General features: G+C 47.5%; 1 protein-coding gene across 1 annotated transcript in view; it reads left to right on the plus strand.

Moving 5' to 3' along the window:
* Nucleotides 1–6,550: 6,550 nt before the first annotated feature.
* The window catches only part of PKD1L1 (polycystin 1 like 1, transient receptor potential channel interacting), a 181,230-nt gene continuing 168,834 nt past the window's right edge, over nt 6,551–18,946 (plus strand). Inside the window, exons 1-4 of the mRNA XM_063667326.1 lie at nt 6,551–6,663; nt 11,519–11,634; nt 14,379–14,503; nt 17,690–17,802. Coding sequence (XP_063523396.1) covers nt 6,620–6,663; nt 11,519–11,634; nt 14,379–14,503; nt 17,690–17,802 — 398 coding nt within the window. The 5' untranslated portion in view covers nt 6,551–6,619. The remainder of the gene's footprint in view (nt 6,664–11,518; nt 11,635–14,378; nt 14,504–17,689; nt 17,803–18,946) is intronic.

The following is an 18,946-nucleotide window of genomic DNA, read 5'->3' on the forward strand; positions in this document are numbered from 1 at the left end:
GATCCTGGGAGAGACCAGCCACGCACAGGACTTCACAAATCACTGGACAGTAAGGAAGATGACCCTGTGGGTAGCACGAGAAAATGTAGCCGTCTTCCTGGAATCTAGTTCCTATTCGCCTGTAGCACCAAATGAACCAGTCTTATAACCATAACCAGCATATGTAGCTTGGAAAGATGCTGAATTCCACACCCTAAGACCTGGGAATGGATTTTAGCTCTTTCCAGCGTCCTAGTCTTGGGCAAGTCATTCAGCCTCTTGAGACAGTTTCTCTAACAGTGACTAAACATGCTGACCACCTGTGGTGGTTGGAATAAGAGGAAATAGCATTACTCATTGGCAGGTTTCTAAATTGGGAAGAGTAAAATGTGAGCATTTATAAGCGGTCTTAGTCTGTGTTGTGTGGCTATAGCTGATTCCCACAGACTGAGTCATTTATAAAGAAAAGAGAGTTATTACAGTTCTAGGGGCTGGGATGTCCAAAGTAAGGTAAGGGGATGCATCTGGTGAAGACCTCCTTGCTGTATTGTCCCCTGGCAGAAGGGCACAAGGCAGAAGTGGGTGCAGGAGACAGAAAGGAGGCAAGAGGGGCAGACCATCTTTGATAACAACTCATTTTCATGGTAACAGCATTAAGCCATCATGAGATCAGAGCCCTTGTGACTTCATCACTTCTCATCAGGCTCTACCTCCCAACACCACTGCAGAGGACCAAGCTTCTAACATGAATTTAGGGGACACACTCAAACCATAACATAAGCCTTACCAAACAAAACAAGCAAAAATTGGCTTTTTTCTCAGTGAATATATGCTGCTAACCAGAGGCTGCCAGTTCACGTCAGCACACAGTGCAGACTGGGTGACTTCCATGGCTCTTCCGAGGCTCATAGAGGTTTGGTTGGCGTGTCTTAGCACACCATGACATCATCCAGTGACCTTAGGGCTCAAACCTTGTGACCAGACAGCCCTGCATTTCTAACCTCAAGCTATTTAAAAATTTAAAGGAATCTACACATATACACTAACCATTTTTTACCAGACTAGTTTCAATTTAAAATTATCTGTTTGGTTATCTTCCTTATTGAGAGAAAATTCTAGTGAAGTCTTCTGGGGGAGGATCCTCCCCTTACAGGGGAAGAAAAACAGATGACCAGACACAAGTGAGAACCAGAACTGAGTGAAGGGCATCTACCTTGTGTTTTTGTACTTTTCTGTGTTCACTTCTTTCACTGTTTGCAAATAAACCCTTCCAAGGAGGCAGAGGACATAAGGGGCCCTTGTGAGGGAAGTGCTTGATGGGATGCTGGACTTCCTCATTAACACTTCACCTAGTTCAAATTTGGCCTTCCCACAGCAGCTCCTACTTGGGGCTTTACCAGTTTTTGGAGCATGCAGTCTTAAATCTGGAAAGAAATGCCCAGTGTGATTCTTAGGTGTTTGGTGGCTTAACCTGTCCCAAATGACAGGTGGGCCTCCCTTCACACTGGACAAGTCTAAAATAACCAAGAGAAACAGTGGTGCTCCAACTCAGCTCCATGGGGAAGCTGAGAGGGACCATGGGACTTGTCCTGGGTCTGCCTTGGAATGTACCATCGTACGATCTGGGCTCACATAAGTAGCAGTCCTTTCCTAAGAGGATTCTATTCATACTTTATGAAATATCAGTTTTCTATATCAAATAATCAGTGTGGAGAAACCACTCCAGACGAAAGGACAGACTGATGAAAACAAGGTGGGCGGGTGAGGGTGAGGAAGCTGAGATGATACGGATAATTGTATACTACTCAAAATATGTGCTTGAGAGCCTAAAACATCACCCCATGTAATACATGTGTTGTGCTTTTCTTAACAATTGCATTGGAACAAGATAAATGCAAAGGTGGTTATGGCAATTCCCTATTTGTAATGTACTTTTGAGACGGAAAAATCAAAGTGATCACCAAACTCTAGTGCTGAAAGATGATTCCTACTGTGAGCATCGCATTCCTTCAGTGGAATTGCTGCATGTGACTTTTCAGAGAGAGAACAATTAGGGTGTGGTTATGTTCCCCTACACTCCAAGTGGCCAAAGGACCCAAGGCATTTGGGGGCAGCCTATCAAGGTGTTTAAATATCAAGCCGTGATATTTAATTTTATTTTAAAGCCAATGGAAAGCACGGAAGACTACAGAAGAGAGAGGGGCCATTCATAATTCAAATTATTGAGGATTTTATATAAGACAAAGTACCTACTTTTAGTCCCAGGTATAGCAAATTTGTCTTTTCTAACTTGACAATGGCTTTAAAAGTGTCCCATGATGCCCTTCCACTGCAAATTACAGGGCACTCAGCTATTTTTAACAAAATCATGATACTTCAATAACTATGTTGTTTTTCTTTATTGGAGCTACTACTGAGCTTCACAGATAATTGACACATATTTCCCTGCAAATTAACATCACTTAGGACATACTCATCTCAGAGGAAACGGCCCAGAAGCATATTGGGGTGAAGGGAGGCTAAGGCCCCAGAGCTCTTCTGGGCAGTTTTTTTTCTCAGGGGGTGCTTATGATTGGCTGTTTGTCCCAAGATGCTAATGGAGGCAGGGAAGGCTCACTGCTCCAGCCCATGGGGCGGAGCAAAGCCAGTCCTTGTTGCTTCGGGATCCATTTATGGGCTTTCTACCTGCGCTCACTTCCACAAAGCTACCCCTGATTTGAATGCTGATCAGCAGCCCCATGGGAGCAGCCTGCTTGCAAATGGGGTGGAGGGGGCTGATCGCAGCCTTGCTCCTGCTCTCCTTGGTGCAGCCCGCTCTGGGGACCAGCTCAAAGGATGGTAAGTTTGACATTCTACCAAGATCTTATCAATTTTTCTTTCTTTTCACCACAATTAATTACAAAAATTTGCCCAAGCACTATGTTTGTCTCCATGAGTGTGATGGGACCCAGAGCGTGGGCTGGGAGTAGGGATAAGCTGTTAATTAAAAAAAGATGTAGAATATCTAAAGGTAAATGAGTAGAGGTCCACAAGCTGCCTCAAGGAACAGAATGGAAATGACAGTGACTGGCAGTCTTGCTAGGAAGGGACATGTCAGCATGTGCGACTGCTCATCCAAAGAGAAGAAGGTCAAGTGATGCTGGCCGGCCAGGTGCTTTCCCGGGAAGCTCCATTTGGAGGTGAGAAACCGAAGCAGGCAGAAGATGAGATGATAATGATCAGAACCTGGGCTTGCATTGAAACCTGAGAAACAAAGCTGGTTGCTCATGATAACCATCATTCTAGTGTTATTTTTCCTTGTATATTTTATGTATACACTTGCCTGAGTTGCAAATGTAATATTTCCCCAAATCTGAAACCTAATATCATTAAATGCCATCTATTACATCTTCAAGTATGAAAACCCATGTGAGAACAATTGCTGAGGTTTCCATCTGAGGAGGAACCCTGTGCTGTGTAAACTGCAGCTCTGTTTGTGCGTTTTTACACTGTGAACTGTGTAAACACCTGTGTTTGCTTTTCTACTTTGACTATTGAAAGTCTTCAGGCAGTGCTACCTACTTTCAGGTATCCATTCTGAACTATGTGCATACTAAGCACCTTAAGTCTGTGGAGTAAGGCAGGGGTTGACTAAGTGAACTATTACCTAAGAAGCAGTATTAGAAACTAAGTATTAAATCTGAAATACAGAATGTGGCTTAAAACACAAATTCTAAGGAGGTGCCTTTTGTTTAAAACAATGAAGACAAAGGGAAAGACCTCCCAGGATCTCTACCAGCCAGGGGGTTCTGTCCTTGCACATTGATTTCATGCAAAGAAACGATTTTTCTTGTGTTTTTTCCTCCTTTCATCAAGGTCAGAAGGAGAGTCAAAATCCTGATCGAGTCTTTGTTTCTCAATGAGGAGCTTAGATAGTGATTTCTTAAAATGGGCCATATTTGGAAGCCATTTACCTAATTTCATTCAGAATATTTTTACTTAAAGCAGTTTTTAAAACTCGACGTTTTCCAGTTTGCTTGGCTGCATCCACGTCTCACCTTAAGCGGCACACCCCTCCGTCCTCGGGAGGGAAGCAGTGAGTTTGGTTCTGTGTTGTGCTCCCTGTTGTACCAGTGCAGTGCTCCGCAAACCCCAGGTGGAGGAGTACGGCCCAAGAATGTAGATGAACTGGGAACCCCTCCCTTGTCTGGATGCAGGTGCTCTGAGGAAACAATGCTGGCTGCACTGCCCGGAAAAAGAGGCGAGGCTGCCCAGCCCAGCGCTGGCCCCGGGGGTGTTCTGCAATGACGGAAACATTGTATAGTTTGTATCTTGGCTACTGAGCCCTTGAAATCTGGCTAATGATGGAGAAGGTAAAGCTAATTCTTTTTTTTTTTTTTTTTTTTTTTTGAGACAAGAATTTCGCTCATTGCCCAGGCTGGAGTGCAATGGGACGAAGTTGGCTCACCACAACCTCTGCCTCCCCGGTTCAAGCGATTCTCCTGCCTCAGCCTCCTGGATAGCTGGGATTACAAGCATGCACCACCACACCTGGCTAATTTTTTTGTATTTTTAGAGGAGACGGGGTTTCTCCAGCTAATTCTTAATTCTATTTAATTGTAAGTAACTTAAGCTCCAGTAGCTGAGAGTGGCTATGAGAGTGCCTCCCACGTGGGGCAGTGCAGGCATATTTCTTCCCTCAATTATGTCACTTTCTTTGCTCCTCCTCATTTCCTGGCATCTTTGGTTAGCACTGCTGGCTTCAAAAACATCACGAACTTTAAATGTAGGCCCTGTTCTCAGGATGTCCAGCCCCACAGGGAAGGAAGAGGCAGCAGCAAGGTCAGAGCATCCAGGTGTGCATGTGGGTATGGATGCCAGCCCAGCAGGCAAGGTTGCACAGGTGTCTTTACCCAGTGGACTCTGTTTAGATTTGACAGGAAGGTGTCAGAGCAAATCACAGGGGCTTCAGAAAGAAGGGATTTTGTTCATTTACAAACTGTGGTTTGCAGTTTATCCTTTTCTTGGTCACAAGCGCATTTGAAAGTGTATTGCTAATGAAATTGGAAAGTATGCATTTCCCCCAAATCTGAGATTTACCCACAACAAGCACAGTGGGGACAAAGCCAGCGGCACTGACAAGGCAGTGTGAGAAGAGCAGAGGTGGCAGCAAGCCCCAGGAGACAGGTGTGTTAGGTCAACAGCAGGCCCCTTAACCCACCACAGGTCTCTGGTTACTCACCTCATCGGCAGCAAAGTTCCAGAAAACACAGTATCCAAGGCCGGACACCCGTAGCTTGGTTCATCATTGTTCAAGGGGTCTGTGTTCCCATCTGAGAAGGAGCTTGTGCCTGAAAACGTTCCCACTCTTCTTGGTATCACTCTCTTCAGAGTAGAGAGAAAAATTATCTAGTTTTCTGAGTAAAACGTTAAGTTTTCTAAAATCTCTGAAGGTTTAAATGTTGGTATAAAGAACTAAGGCAACTAATAAGTGCTTTAAAAATATAAGAGAAAATGTTTTGTAATGGAGAGAACTCAGTCTGACCCACCAGTTGCAAATAAGGAGAGGTGCAGGAGGTTCGGAACCAGATCATTCCTAGGCTCTGCCATAAGACAGAGTGTGCCTAGTGTGTGCCTTGCCAGCCTTCCTTATGAATGCTCTTCTGCTGTTGTGGAAGGTATCCTGTTCCCCAGTGCAGTTGTGGACAGTTACAGCTTTTTTTTTTTTTTTTTTTTGAGACAGAACCTTGCTCTGTTGCCCAGGCTGGAGTGCGGTGGCACGATCTCGGCTCACTGCAACCTCCGCCTCTTGGTTTCAAGCAATTCTCCTGCCTCAGCCTCCGCAGTAGCTGGGACTACAGGTGCGTGCCACCATGCCCAGCTAATTTTTGTATTTTTAGTAGAGACGGGGTTTCACTATGCTGGCCAGGCTGGTCTCGAGCTCCTGACCTCGTGATCCACCCACCTCGACCTCCCGAAGTGTTGGGATTACAGGCGTGAGCCACCACGCCCAGCCAACAGTTACAGCTTTTTATTCTCAGACCTCTCTCAGCTTCCATGTACAGTCTCTCCCTTGAGTAGTGATCTGTTTCAGGCAGCCACAAAGATCCCTACCTAAAACACACTTTTGTTTTGTTTTGTTTTTGAGGCAGAGTCTCACTCTATTGCCCAGGCTGGAGCACAGTGGTGCAATCTCGTCTCACTGCAACCTCCACCTCCTGGGTTCAAGCAATTCTCTCACCTGAGCCTCCTGGGTAACTGGGATTACAGATGTGTGCCACCACATCTGGCTATTTTTGTCTTCTTAGTAGAGACGGGGTTTCACCATATTGGCCAGGCTGGTCTCAAACTTCTGGCCTCAAGTGATCCACCCGCCTTGGCCTCCCAAATTGCTGAGATTACAGGCATGAGCCACCACGTCTGTCAAAAGCACACTTCTTAGGAAGGAATTTGTCTGACAGTGTTAGGAAAACAAAAGCTGTTTCTGATTGGTAAAATGTTACTGGAGTTTGGATTTTTCCCTCTGTGTTTGATGTGTGTCCTGATAAGAGGTCACAAATACAGAAGCTGGAAGCATTAAGCTCTATTTCTTTGTCTTCCAGAGGATGTAGGAAGAAGCTGGTCTGCTGACTGTGATACTCGTGACCAGCTTGCACAGGACATGGCTGAGGAGGCAGCCCAAAACATTTCTGATGACCAGGAAAGGTGAGTTAGCACTGTTCTCAGAGGATTTGGTAAGCTTGATTTTAAAGTATGCATTCAGAAATTTTCTTTCAAAAGTCATCACCTCTAGGATGTGGGCTCACTGTGGCACGGGTGGAGGGCCTGTACCAGGAGGCTGCATTTGGCCGGCAGGGTCAGTTCAGAGGTTGGAGTTGGTGTTGAGAATGGATGTTTTTCCTGAAGGCTTTTGAGAAGACTCCAAGCGGATGCCTTCAGCCATGAGAAGTGCTGATTGCTCTTCCTGCAAATGCAGGATACCTTCCAAGTTCCAGGACTTTCTGCTCCCTGGTAGTAGACAAAGTTAAACTATCTGCTTGTCTGCTAGGTCCCTTGCATGGAGACCAGGAGAAACCTGGCGCAGGAAGAGATCATGGGTTCTTGGCCCAGGGGTCTTATTTCTTTTTTTTTGAGACGGAGTCTCACTCTGTCACCCAGGCTGGAGTGCAGAGGCGCGATCTTGGCTCACTGCAAGCTCTGCCTCCTGGGTTCACGCCATTTCTCCTGCCTCAGCCTCCCGAGTAGCTGGGACTACAGGCGCCCGCCACCACGCCCGGCTAATTTTTTGTATTTTTAGTAGAGACGGGGTTTCACCGTGTTAGCCAGGATGGTCTCGATTTCCTGACCTTGTGATCCGCCCACCTTGGCCTCCCAAAGTGCTGGGATTACAGGCATAAGCCACTGCACCCGGCCTCCATGGGTCTTATTTCTAAACCCTCTGCCCCATGCTCTGTGCACGCCAGTGCCCATGTGTTGTCGAGGCTGGGCAGCCTGTGTGCTCTGCTGTTGACTGTCTCATGGCAGTGTGACATGGTGCAAACCTCCATGCCCCCTTTCCTGGTCATGAGGCCAGCAAGGCGACCTGCCTGTGGGATGTGGTAAGGACCCAGGTGGGTCCCTGCTGTCCCCTGGCCTGGCATGATGGGAGCCTGTGCCTGCAGATCTTGCCCAGTGGGGTACCCCGCCGCTGCAGGTCACTTTGCCTCCTCACCCCCAGATTTCTCATCCCGAAAATCTGAGTACCCCTGTTGTCACATCGGTAAACTCCAGAGGGTCGTTATAAAAATCAGTATCCTTGATGAATGCTTGCTGTCGGCGTTTCTGCCTTTGTTATCTTACTGTCTTTGTGCTATCACCATCATTTTATCAAAGAAACCCAAAGCAAACCAGGATGAGAAAATGAGGCTGCACGTGTTTACATGTTGACGGGGTTGGCCACATTCATGCTTGGAAATTTCTTTGCCTTATGTCACTCACTGCTGCCAAGCATTGTCTGATTTTGGCTACAATTTTTTCCCTTACTTTTTTTGGTTACCTCATGTTTCTTTTATTCCAAATGCCCATGCTCCTGCAGACTCCCAGAGCCTTGATGTTGGCCCAATTTGACCTTCACTCTTATCAGTCAGGGAATTGCAAGGAATTACCCCTTTGTCCTTAGAAAGGAAAGAAAAGCTGAGGAGCGGAAGTCGCTGACTTGATGTTTTTTCCCCTGTATATTTATACATCTTGTACTTGCAGACCAACTAGTTCATGCACACACTAGCCATTGTAATTGGTGTCGAGGCCCCATTTCTGAAGTCATAGCCTTTTGGGGTTTCCTGAGTCACCTAAAGCAAGACAGTGGCTGATCTTGTTCATAGAAACAGAAGAGGTTTCTTGACTCTCCTGTATCCCTCATTTCATGGAGTTAGGCCTGTAGTGTCTCTGTGTGTGTGTGTGGTATAGGACATGTGTGTGGGTGGTGTGGTGTGTGGTCTGTGTGTAGTGTGTGGTCTGAGTATGTGTGGTATGGTATGAGTGGGGTATGGTGTGTGTGTGATGCATGGTGTGTGCTGTGTGATGTGTGTGTAATGTGTTGGTGTGTGTGGTGTTTGTGTGTATGGTGTGTGTTTGTGTGGTGCGTGGTGTGTGGTGTGTGCGATGTGTGTGTGGTGTGTGTATATTGTGTGTGATGCTGTGTGGTGTGTGTGTGTGGTGTTTGTGTGGTGTGAGTGTGGTGTGGTGTGAGTGTGTGGTGTGTGTTTGTGTGGTAGGTATTTGTCCTAATGCTCTCCCTCCCCTTGCCCCCACCCCCCGACAGGCCCCCAAAAACACTCACTCTTAGGGGATTCTAAGAGATCTGTCATGTAATTCAAACAAATGGCTCAACTAGTTCCCTTGAGGCACATGATGCCTGAGAGACTGTGTTTGAGCCATCAGTATCATGCTGTTCCCCAACAGTCACAGTTAACTAAGAGGAAGCCAGGTACCTCTGTGAAAATGGTGCTGATTCTGTGCCAGGGCCTGGGGGCCTGCCTACTCACAACACCAGGAAAAAGAGCCTCCCTTGTATTTAAATTATCTCCCCCTTCCATTTTTTTATTTGAAAAGACCTCTGAAATCTCAAGGAAAATTAGCTTTGCAGCACTATCCTTGGCGCCTCTTTGAGTGGAGGACACACCTGTTGGGGATGTGCTTCTCACCTTCTGAGACAGAAAGTTACTTCTCAAGGGCCAACTGTGTCCCAGGAACCAGGGCTGGTGTTTTCTGTGTGTAGCACTTGGAAGTTATCCTGTTCTGGGGGTGTCTGGGAGGGTCTCGGAAGCTTGTGTGGGCCCAGAGTGGTGGGCAGTCTCACAGCTGTGGACTGTGGGGCTCACGTGGTGGACAGAGGTTAGGTTGGTCCTTTCCTTAATTTTATTTGCCTGCTAGATCATTGCAGAAATCCTCTAAGTCTGATCTGGTCTGGTCTGTGTGATTCCAAAGTTGTCCCCTTTTCTATTATTGTTATTTTTTATTTTCTCATTTCTCTGGCCTTTGGAAGACAAGCATAGTTGAGAGTAGACAAGGAAATCCTTGGAATTATTCAACAGTTTGAGGCCTTTGACCTAGTGACCATCTTCATCTTCAAAATAACAGCTTTGCACCTCCCTGCAAACTTTCCTCAACTATAAATAGCATCCTCGTCTGTCCTCTGGTGGCGGCTTCTTGGGCATCAAGAACCAGGCTTGTAAAAATGGGGTGAAACTATCCAGTTTTATCTTTGTAGAAACCTTGCTTAAGATAAAGTAGATATTCTCTAGACTTTATAGACATCTAAGACAGGTAAAAAAGAGAATTCTAAAGAGCTGAATGCATTTTTCAGGGGAAAGAACAAAGGCGAACACCTTTAGCAGCTGGTTACCAAACATTTAGCTAATACAGGGCGGCCCTTTCTGGAATGACAGTCCTGGCAGCAGCCCCGTGAAGTAGGTCTGTGTCGTTCCTCTTAAACAGAGATGGAGACTGACACAGAGAGGCAAAGTGACTGCCTGTGTCTAGAAGAAGTGGATGTAGAGCCTGCCCTTCTCCTTAGCACAGCAGCCTACATGGAGCTGGGAACTTGGCAACGGTTCCTATTGCCCTGTCGCTGGGAATGGGCATGGAGGAGAAACCCAAATCACACCATCCATTTCTGGCTGAATCAAGACCACAACCCAGGAAACCCGCACCTTAGTTTAGGACTATTTCACTCGCTGCACTTGATCTTTCTCAAGTCGATTGGTACCAGACACAGATACCTCAGGACCCAAGGAGCTACAGGCTGAAAGGGAATGACCAGGTACTAGATGATGACCCACAATGATCTCTGCTGACAAACATGAGAGCAGCAGACAGCTGTCAAGGCCTAGGGAGTCCAGAGGGAAAGTCGCCAGCTGTGCCAAGGGGCAGAGCTCTGGGGCTGACTTAAGCTGCAGCTTGAGCTCTGGAGGCACACTTGTAGAGAGCTTTGAAGGAAGGTGCCAAAGAATTGGCATCGGCTTTGGGTGTGCTGAGAACCGGTTTAAACGTTGGCTCTGCCTCTCACTGATGCTGTGAGCTTTGCTGAGTTAATTTGTTTTGCTGGGCCTCCATGATCCCATCTGCATTAGGCTGTTCTTGCATTGCTATAAAGAAATACCTGAGACTGAGAAAGGAGGTTTAATTGGCTCATGGTTCTGCAGGCTGTACAGGAAGCATAATGCTGGCATCTGCTACTGGGGAGGCCTCAGGAAGCTTACAATCATGGTGGAAGCTGAAGGGGGAGCAGGTGCATCACGTGGCGACAGCAGGAGCAAGAGGAGGGGAGAAGATACCACACACTTTTAAATGACCGGATCTTGGAGAACTCACAAAGACAGCACCAAGCCATGAGAGATCTGCCCCCGTGATCCAAACACCTCCCCCCAGGCCTCACCTCTAGCATTGGGGATTACAATTCAACATGAGATTTGCACAGGGACAAATACCAAAATGATATCAGCATCTTAAAAAGTAACTGCACAGAACCTCTCAAGTCTGTTGTGGAGATAAACAGGGAGGATGCCGTGCAGTGCCTACTCTGTGCCTGCGCTGGGGTCTCTCCCCAGGGTCATGGGTTCCATGCTGTTCTTTTCTGCAGCATGCCAGATCCCCACGGGCTGGAAGAACGTGCTCTTAGGGCTGTGAGTGAGCAGCAGGAATGGGGATGGTGAGGCAGGAAGAGAGGAGGAGGAAGAGGAGCCCTGGAGGCTGCCAGACCTTGCCCTGGAAGGTCAGCTCTGTGCATCTGGGCAGGAAGCCCTGGAGGCAGCAGGAAGAAAGATGGGTCTGTTCGGAGGCTGTTTTAGTAGTCAGATGGGAACTATATTTCAGTTAATCTTCCAAAACAGACCCTGAGTTTGGGAAATATGAAGTGAAAAGAACCATAGATGCCAGTCTTTTTGTTCATATGGCAGCCAATTGTGTACTTAATACATTTGTGGCAGAAATATGGATATGGATGGAAGAGTGGTCACAGGTTGGCTGTGATTAAACGATTGTACTTAATTTAATTTTCCTCTGGTTATTTTCTTTCCCTTAGGTGTCTCCGGGCTGCCTGCTGCCTTTCCTTTGGTGGTGAGCTGTCTGTGAGCACTGACAAGAGCTGGGGTCTTCATCTGTGCAGCTGTAGCCCTCCCAGAGGTGGATTGTGGGTCGGTAAGGCCTTGGGAAAGGAGGCATGGCCACCATGATAAGAATGTTGCTTTATTTCCCTGGTATAAACAGGACATCTTCCACATGGGAATTTCATTTTCTGCTTTTAAGAAACAGAAGGAAGGTCAGAGTGATCTCAAACCGGCTGTTTTGCAAGTGCCTCTAACTTAAATAGTCCACATGCCAGGATGGTATATTTTTAACTCCTTCACTGGGCCCCACCCCTGACTTTCTGCTTTAGGAGGTCTGGGATGAGGCTGAGGAGCTCTGGGAACCACACTTCGAGAACAACCAAGACTGTAAGTGGGGCCTCCCAGAGCCCAGTGAAGGGGATACTTAGGTTACAGGAGGTGTCTGCATGGTCACAGGTGTGGGGTTTTCCTCCTCGTCCTTAACACAGAGAGTATCTCTGTTTTTAATTTTTTAAATGAAAATTCTAAAGTGTTGCCGGAAACGTAATTGCCAGGATTCCTTAAAGTAGAAGGAATTTTTGAGTTTTCAACTTAGGCTACACATTTGGTAGACCTGAGAAACTGATTTTTAAAATTAAATCTAAAAAAAAATTTAAATTTCTAAAGAGACGGATTTAAATGGAGTGTGTGTGGTGGGGGGGGGGCGCGCGGGGCAGGAGGTGGGTGTGCGCCTGGCATCAGTGTTTAAACAATGCAACGCCAACTCTTTTGCAATTCTTATGTTAAGGTCATGTGGAATTGTTACCTAAATGCCAGGGGTTTGCCTGACAGCCTGCTGCTGCTGCTTACGTACAGAGCGTAATCACCATGGAGACAGTGAGGATTGCCAGGGAAGAAAGCTTTATCAGGTGCTGCAGATGAGGAGAAGGGAGCTAAAGTCTCAAATATGTCTCCCCATCTGACTAAAACTTGGGGGTTTATATAGCAGGGAAGGCGAGAAAACAAAAATTAGAGAGGGATGAGGAAGCAGTCTGAGGAATGAGGGGCCTGGCTGGATGCAGGGATCTGGTGGGTCCCTTTCCTGGGTTGGTTTCCTGAGGGAGGAACTCAGATGAGATGGATGTTAAGTTTCAAGTTTTAAGACTAGTGGAGTCAGTTTCCATGTTTATTCAAAAAACCTACAAATATCAGTTCTGTGGGACAATTAGGCCAATTTCAGGATTAGTTTTACTCACTTAGTTTATTTCTCCTTTTGTAACATACTTTATTCAATTTTGTGATTTTATGTACTTTTTATGATTTTTTATTTATTTTTTTCTGCTCAGGGGTGTATCCACTTTTTTTTCCAGATAATTTGAGCACAGTGACTTTGATGACTAATTGGTTTCAGAGAAATATGAGTCACTTGACTATTCTAGTTTATTCCAAAACATTTTCTAAATATTTCTTCCTCTCAGATGTGTCCAGTTCAGGAAATTACTTCATACCTCTTGGTGCATCCAGCCTGCGTGGGTGGGTGCTCAACGGCACTCGATGGCATTTGTAGCACGTCACATATTAGGCTGGGAACATGGCCTTTGATTTTTCCTCAGCTTTTATTATCACAAGATATTAATACACTGGACTCTTGACAGTAAATAGTGACTTTGACTCACAATGTTAAGACTGGATTTGATATTGTCCTAGGCTAAACTTGAGAGTGTCCTGGGAGGCTAGGGGAAAGCTAACTGCCGGCACCACTGCTGGGGTGCAGGGATTGGAAGCCACGTCCCCTGTGAGGATGGCCCAGCCCTGGCCTGGAGCTCCTGGAGAACGTGCTGCTCTCGGCGGCCTGCAGGCCTTTGGGTTCCTTCTAGCCTGAGCAAATCTGGCCAGAATAAGAGACTGGGGTAAAGAGAGCCGAGGCAGAAACAGGTTTCCTTGCAGGGACTCAGGTCTAAGAGAAAAGCAGCAGGGTGCTCCAGTCCCCTCTTCACCCGCCACCCCTACTTCGTTCCCCTCCTACCTGGGGATGAGAGGGGTGGGGGCTTCAGGGAAAGCAGCTCTTGCACCCAAGGCAGTCGTCTGGCTTCTTGCTGAGAGTGGCTCTGTGCAGGGCCAGGTCTAGCAGAAATATTTTCTTTTAACTTTTATTATGGACATTTTCAAACATCCGCATGAGTAGAGAGAATGACATCACAAACACTCAAGGACCTGACATCGCTGGCGACAGTTGTCAGCTGTGCGCAGATCCTATTCCAGCTGCTCCCACAGACATGGGATGTGGCAGGACCCTCAGCCTCCCAACCGGGTGGACACTGGCTCCGCTCACTGCCCGGCCTTCAGCCCTCAGAGATGGGAGGAGTGAACGTCAGCCAGGTCCGCGCTACCATCAGGGCCAGATTGCCTGGGTGGGAACATCCTGCTTATAAACTTTGGAGTGTCTTTAATGGTCTTCCTGTTTGTCCAACAGCTCCCCAACCACTCCTTCAGACTGTGGTGTTGCCCTCTCTACTACACACCCCTGAGCAGGACCTTTGACCCTCATTATTTTATGACCAGACCACTGGGTGTTTCTGGAACAGGCATTCATTGTCAGCGTGGCTGGTGGTTGTGCGTTTCCTCATATTGCTTAGTGTGGGCTACACCTAAGACATTGTTTAAGCAAGGAAATAGAAAGAAAAGACACACAGCAGGACATGGCAGCCCAAGGACACGCATCTTCGTGATCATCCTGTTGTTAGGCCCAGGTGGCTTTGACCTTATGTATAACTTAGGGCTTCTCCAGCTTTATTTTCTCACCTTCCCAGCATATTGCAGTCTTCAGAATGTTTGCTTTTTTTTTTTTTTCTCTAGAGGTCTATGCTAATCATGTGCTTCTTATGAGTGATGGGAAGTGTGGCTGTCCTTGGTGTGCTCTGAATGGAAAGGCAGAAGACCAGGAATCACAGAGCTCATCCTCATCAGCTTCCGGGCAGAAGGTATTCCTGGATCTGGGGAAATTAGGCTTTTCTTCCTGAATACAGTACATGTACAGTACAGCTAAAAAGCACCTCCATGTTTCATCAGGAATTTATCAGGGATTGTTTTCCTATCGTGTGTTTGTGCCAGTGAAGCAAGTGTGACTTATAAAGCCTTAATTCAGCTCCAGAGCATAGTTCCACAGATAAGAAGTGCAGGCAGGGCTAGCCCAGCCCAGAGGAGTAGGGGATAGCCCTCAGATGGGGAGTGAGGGGTAGCCCTCAGGTGGGGAGTGGGGGCTGCCCCTCAGGTGGGGAGTGGGGGCTGCCTCCCAGGTGGGAAGTAGGAGGGTAGCCCTCAGGTGGGGAGTGGGGGCTACCCCCGGGGTGGGGAGTGGGTGCTGTCCCCCAGGTGGGGAGTGGGGGCTGCCCCAAGATGGCTCCAGCACAGACAAGGCTTCCAGCAGCCAAAGCACTGAAACCCTGCTTAACTTGCGCAGTGTGGGGAGCTCTTTGAAGACCCCTATTAAGACTGGGCTACCTGGATGTTTGTGAATTCCCTTGCATCTGTTTATCAGAGTAGCTAACAGGGCTTGAGTCTGAAGGCCTGGGCAATGCCCTGGAGATGGAGGAGAAGCATGAGAGGAGTGACTCTCACATCTGGGGTGGGGGCCAAGAGAAGAGTGAAAACTTCTGAGTGAGACATGCTTTTCACCCAGAATGAGCATTGGTTCCAAAGGGACATGCACAGACAGCCCAGAGTTGTGCGTTTCTAGTTCAAATTTAAAGAAGCCAGTTCTCTTTGAAGCTCCCAGAACCTCTGCTGTCCTGGGCAAAGACTCTCCTGCAGCTCATTTTTCTGTATTCCTCATGCAGAGCAGCGTTATTAAACCACCCCCTCCTTAGCACATCCATCTGAGTTTATATTGAAATGAATTTGATCTCAACCCACAGTGTTTGTGTTTGGGAGCTTTTCTCTGCTCTGCCATCACTTTTGTCAGCGAAAGTTCAAGGAGGCATTTTTAGGTTCCCAAGGAAGGATATTTAATAAGATGAGCGTCTGATGGTCCTGAGAACAGGAGACCGGGGAGAGGTGTTTTAGAGGGGAGGTGATATTACCTGTGTTTCTCACATTACACAATGTAAATAGCCACATACAGTGACTTCCTGAGGCTTTTAGTGCCCTCACCTCCAAACACAAGGGGGCAAACAAACCTCACGCCTCTTGAACACTTGGTGCAGATCTGCTATGCAGAATCACCTAGGGAGCTTAAAAGTCAAAGAAACCAAACAAAACCACACACAAGCCCTGACTCTGAAGATTCTAACAGACGTGCTGTGGCGTGGCTCAGGGTGATGGTGCTTCAACCCCACCCCACCCAGGTGACTCCAAGGTTCAGCCACCTGGGACCTCAGCTTTGGGCATAGATCGATGCCTTTAGGATTTGACCATCATGTCCCAAAGGCCTTGGTCCTGGTGAAATGTGCAATCAGGGGGCTCTCTGGTTTTGGTTGACTGGGAGACCCATTTCCAAGCTGCATTCTGGCCGCTCTGCTCTCTACAGCCCCAATGGGCTCAGGCGAAGGTCAGGGCCATACACCGGGCCTGGACGTGCTGGGCAGTTTGCTGATTAGGCATAGTTATAGGATAGTGTTGCAAAGCCCTGTGTCTCCCATGCTGCTCACTAGCACATGCCTTTTAGGGGTTGCAGGTACGTGCAGCTGTCTCAGCCCCTGGGTTTCACATCCTCAGGAAACTGCCAGGATCTACCCAGGTCCTGCTCTGGGAGGCCACAGTGGGGTCCCCTGTTCTTGCCACAGAAGAGGGGCGGGTGCCAGGCGTATGCACTCAGGCATCTTTCAGCTGGCATCTTTCAGCTTCCACTCTGGCCTTCTTGACACCTTCCTGTGTTGTTCTCCTGAAAGATGAAGCACCTGATGTCCTGTAGTTACAAACCTGTAAAAGGCCCACAGCACAGGGAGCTCACATCCCAGAGAGGGGCGGGGCCATTGGTTAACCTATACTAACTTCTTAATTGGCTGAAACTACTTGTGGTAACAGTTCTATCAAGAGCCAGAGTGAGGGCCTGGGCCCTCAGTCTGAGGGATGGTGGCTGCTTTTTGTAATCATGTCCACAGTGGGGCGTTGTCTGGGGACAGACGTCCTGCGTAGGAAACAAGGTAGCCAGCTTCCTGTAGGCCAAAAGTGTCCCCCTCCTCCTGTGCCATGGGCACCTCCCTGCTTTTCCAGTGCCACCGGGATTGAGGTTTTGTCACAAGGAGAGCTGCACAGGTCCACGCAAGGTAAACAGAGGCCTCATGACCAAGATGGGCTCCCAGCACCCCTCACCTGCCCTCCAATGCCCCCACCCCACCTAAGCTCTCAGTGTGCGCAGGCCAAGCAAGCCCCATGGCGTTGTCTCTTGAGTTCTCGCTCGGGCTCCATCTCGCCTCCAGTTCAGCAGCCAGCCCGGCCACCCCATAACCTCAGAGGTGTTCACCCTCTGCCTTCACTCCACAATCAAGACCTGCCGTCCTCATAGCCCTCTGAGTGGATCTCCTGCTGCCACTCCTGCCTGCCAGGCTCTCTTCAGTACCGCAACCACACTGTTGCTTCTGCGCATTGGAGCGTGCCACTCTTGTGCTCAGAACCCTCCATCTCATTCAGAATGAAACTCCAGGTCCTGAGTCTGACCCCACTTGGCCTCCCGTAACTCTGCGGTCACCTCCTGTGCTCTCCCCCACTTGTGGCTGCAGCCCCACGAGACTTCTGCTGCTCCTCCAATGAGGCAGGTGTGCCTCCACCCTCGGCACAGCTCTGCATTCCTCCTCTTCCAGCTCTGCTTAGACATCGTCACACAGAGCGGCCTTCTCTGACCCTGTGTATAAAAAAGCACGGCCCTCCTCCCCCCACCCCGCCCCGACCCCGCACGAATCCCTCCTGCAGCTCTATTCTTCCGCAGCACGACCCCCAGCAGATGCTGTTATGGCTACAAGTTTGCTTTCTGGCTTCCTCCGGCAGAACACGAACCCTGGGAGGATGAAGCTGTCTGCTTTCCTCGCTGTTGCTTCTCTGGTGCCCAGCACAGTGCCGGGCTCACAGCAGGGGTCCACTGCTATTTTGTTAATGAAGTAATATTACTTTCCCAAATGTACTGGGTTTTCATAAGCAGCTCTCTCACGTTATTTTATTATTTTTTCTTACAGAACATTTGGAATACAACTAGTGAAGCAGCATTAAGTGTTGTTAATGAAAAAACACAGGCTGTTGTTAATGAAAAAACACAGGCACCTCTGGATTGTGATAACAGTGCTGATAGGTATGTCAATGTACCATGGCGAAATATTGCTTTTCTGAACATGCAAATGACATGGGACTTACAAAGAATTGCTCAGATGTGAAAGTCGCTGCTTGTTCCTACATGGCCCGAGGGTGGGTTAGCAAATGCAGCTCTTAAATTGATGGAAAAAAGAATGGTGTTCTGAAGTTAATTTGCAGGAGTAGAACAGGTAGTATGACAAACCCCCAAATGCTGGGAGCCGTAGAAGGTGATGTCGTACAAGAATCATCATCATCTCTATTATGAACTCTGGGAAGGAATATGGTGAGCCTTCTGGGTACAAGCACTCAACATGATGGTAATTGGTTATTTCATGGTGCATAACATACAGACTTTAAAACAGCATTCGATGAACCTTGAAGACATTATGCTTTGTGAGATAAGCCAGTCACAAAAAGACACATCCTTTATAATTCTACTTATGCGAGGTCTCTAGAGTAGTCACATTCATAGACACTGAAAGGAGAGTGGGGTGGTTGCCAGGGGCTGTGGGGAGGAGGAATGGAGGGTTGCTTAATGGGTACAGAGCTTCAGTTTTGTAGGATGGGAAAGTCCTAAAAATGTACTGCACAACCATGTACATGTGCATACACTTAACACCACTGAACTGTGCCTTCAAATGGTTCAGATGGTAAATTTTATGTTATTGTTTTACCACAATTTAAAAAAACACAATAGCACCAGGCAATACAAAATTTAAAGTAGGCATAATTTAAAAAAATAGTTGGCCTTCTCTAATGTCACCCTGTACCTGAAATTGATGATTTTACTCCTTCTAATGGAAATTAAGCATATAAAGAACAAATGTAACTTTTCTTTCTTAAAGGAAAAACATGGGTAAATATAGATGTTTGTTTTCCTCGTTATTATTCAGTTCCACTGTTTTCACTGATGCGAGTTTTCCTTTCATGTTACTGTTCAAAGGCAGTGACTGGTAGTGGCCCATCAATGTTGCCAAGATCACATTTCTTTCTGATCTACCTCCAATCCACCTGATCTTTACTCTTGATCTGCTGCTACAATATTGCTCCTTTTATTTATTTGTAAAATCCTCAAACCTGACAAGACAGGGGGCAGGGCAGAGCATGAAGCTGGCACCATGCCCTGGGAGACCACGGGCCAA

This window comes from Pongo pygmaeus, chromosome 6 (genome assembly GCF_028885625.2).
Source record: "Pongo pygmaeus isolate AG05252 chromosome 6, NHGRI_mPonPyg2-v2.0_pri, whole genome shotgun sequence".
Taxonomy (NCBI): domain Eukaryota; kingdom Metazoa; phylum Chordata; class Mammalia; order Primates; family Hominidae; genus Pongo; species Pongo pygmaeus.